Source organism: Danio aesculapii, chromosome 9, assembly GCF_903798145.1.
Source record: "Danio aesculapii chromosome 9, fDanAes4.1, whole genome shotgun sequence".
Taxonomy (NCBI): Eukaryota; Metazoa; Chordata; class Actinopteri; order Cypriniformes; family Danionidae; genus Danio; species Danio aesculapii.
In genome coordinates this window covers 39,364,900-39,367,399 of record NC_079443.1, presented here as the reverse complement: position 1 = coordinate 39,367,399, position 2,500 = coordinate 39,364,900, and the positions used below count along the sequence as shown (strand labels likewise).

General features: G+C 32.6%; 1 protein-coding gene across 3 annotated transcripts in view; it reads right to left on the bottom strand.

The window, feature by feature from the left end:
- The window catches only part of clasp1a (cytoplasmic linker associated protein 1a), a 130,976-nt gene that overhangs the window by 28,647 nt on the left and 99,829 nt on the right, over nucleotides 1-2,500 (bottom strand). For all 3 annotated transcript variants that reach the window (XM_056465662.1, XM_056465664.1, XM_056465665.1), the window contains 2 exons: nucleotides 1,968-2,197; nucleotides 968-1,031 (listed from right to left, as the gene is read on the bottom strand). In XM_056465662.1, coding sequence (XP_056321637.1) covers nucleotides 968-1,031; nucleotides 1,968-2,197 — 294 coding nt within the window. The remainder of the gene's footprint in view (nucleotides 1-967; nucleotides 1,032-1,967; nucleotides 2,198-2,500) is intronic.

Sequence of the window (2,500 nt, the reverse complement as noted above, 5' to 3'; positions counted from 1 at the left end):
TTCAGTTCGAGTCTTTGTGAGGACATTCCAATCTAGAGGTTTCCATTCCAAGCACCCTTAAGTAGTGAATATGTAAAATAAGATTAAATAAGTAACTTCATTAATTAAACACAATAAATTATGATAGTTGTAATTAATTAAATGATTAATTATTTTGAAAATAAAGTGTTAAATGCATTATAAGAAAAAAAATTTTGAAGGAGTGAAATAAAAACAAGAAATATATTGACTTTTACTGAATACATTACATATACATACAATACATTACAAACAGAATACATTGTGTATGTCTTTCTTTTTTATTATTCCTTTTAAACCTATTTTACAATATTTTTAAAACAATTAAATTATTTTTTTTATTTCTTATATTTTCCTACACTTCATATACTTGTATGTTTCCTTTATTCTTGTTTATGTACAGCAATTTGAATTACCATTATATATGAAATGTGCTATATAAATAAACTTATTGCCTGGCATATTGTTTTGGTTTGTTTCAGTTATTAATAGCTAATCCCAAGCATGAGCAATTAATATAAAATTGCCCATTTTAATGTGATGTGAGGGGAAAATGAAAGCATCTGTATAAACATACAACATTATTATTAATACATTTGCGTGTATCAGAACAATTCAGGTATTTTTAAAATCCACTTACTCTCTATTGTTAAAATCCACACCAAAGCAGACCATGCAAACAACAGAAAACACATTCCATTAGCGCAGTCTCATTGCAAATACTACATAAACACACTGACAAACAACGTGTTAAATTTATCTGAAACCACAGTAATGAAAGCTGTTACTTTAGTCTATTATACAATCAATCATCCAGAATAACGTCCATGATGCAACACATTTGAACCTAATCCTTCATATAGGATGCTACCATTAATCCAGTCATTGGTAAGTAGATTAAGCGTGATGAAAGCAGGCGTGTGGAGAAATGTGTCCTCGCTCGGGTTACCTTGCTGTGAGGATCTGCAAACATCCTAGTGAAGATCTCACACAGCCTCTTCAGCTCTACACGACTGAAACACACAAACACATGATTAAAGGCATATGCTTGATTGTAAACCAGCCTATAATATATACCAGTACTTCATTACATAACGTAGTATTCATTACATAACAGTTTTTATTTGATAGATACCAGCAACTATTAAATAGACACATGTAGTTGGTCACTTAATACTAGTACTTAGATACAAGTAGTTATTCATTTAATGCCTATTAAATAGATACTAGTAATTTTTGCATTGTGACAAATAACTTTACTTTTGTTTTCTTTCTTTTCTTTTCTTTTCTACCTATATATACTGTAGATACTAGTGCTTATTTAATAGATACTAGTAGTTATTTAAGTACCAGTATATGACTTTATCCAAATCACAATTTTACTTTTAACATATATTGTATCGTACAAAATATGTATTGGTATCTATTGAATAGAAACTAGTAGCAAGTCAAAAATAACTAGTAAGTAGTAGTATCTATTTTAAAGATATGAGTACCTAATGAATAGGTATGAGTATGTAATAATGGGTATGTAACCCCACATTGAATGTGCCTCACATGGGTGAGTGGGCTTGACAAACCACCAGTAGAAAATACACTCTTTTGTCTCTCTGATATTTTAACCAACTCTTGTACCAGACACAATCTTACAACAAAAAACACTATGCATGTTTGTTGAGTGGGCTTGACAAATGACCTGTGGAAACACTATTCTCTCTATAAAAAAGCCTTACTCAAGCACCTAATTCTCTAAAATTCTCTATTTCTCCATTGTATAATTAGCATTGCTTGAGTGTTTTTCCTCTTCTTGTTGAATTGCTAAATGCCTCCTCAATTGTAAGTCAACAAAAGTGTCTGCTAAGCTACTAGTAAATTTCCACTTTTCTTAAAGAGAAGTAAAATGATGCTAACCATTGCACAGATCTTTTGTGTTGTGCTAAACGCCCCACCTGAGAATACGCTGACTTTTCAGCAGGTTCTGCAGACCCAGCAGGCCCTCTTTCCTCTCAGACCAGTTGGAGCTAGCGCAGTGGTTGAGCACCTCCGCCACGTCCTCTGTCTGACGCAGGTAATGAGGAATACCTCCATTACGGGAACTATAGGATCGCTCTGAACAGGCACTGGACGCATCGCTGTTAGCATCGTCATCAGACTCATACCTCCTTCTCAATGGCTTGCGCTGAGGAGAACAATTAATAGGTTGAATAAGCTGTTGATTATTTACAGTGCATTATTGTACATAAAGATATTGCAAGTATGTTGATATGAAAAAGCCATGCAGCATTAAAAAAATAACACATGTTTAGGTTCTTTTAACACTAACTCTGGGACTTTGGCCATGTACACACTGCAAAGTTTTGACAACCAAATGTAAGTGTAGAACTAAACATATTGACTTACAGTGCTCAGTATATACAAGTACACTCCTCACAAATCTATCTTTTAAATTAAAATTTTCAATAGGAAGCTATACAATATTATA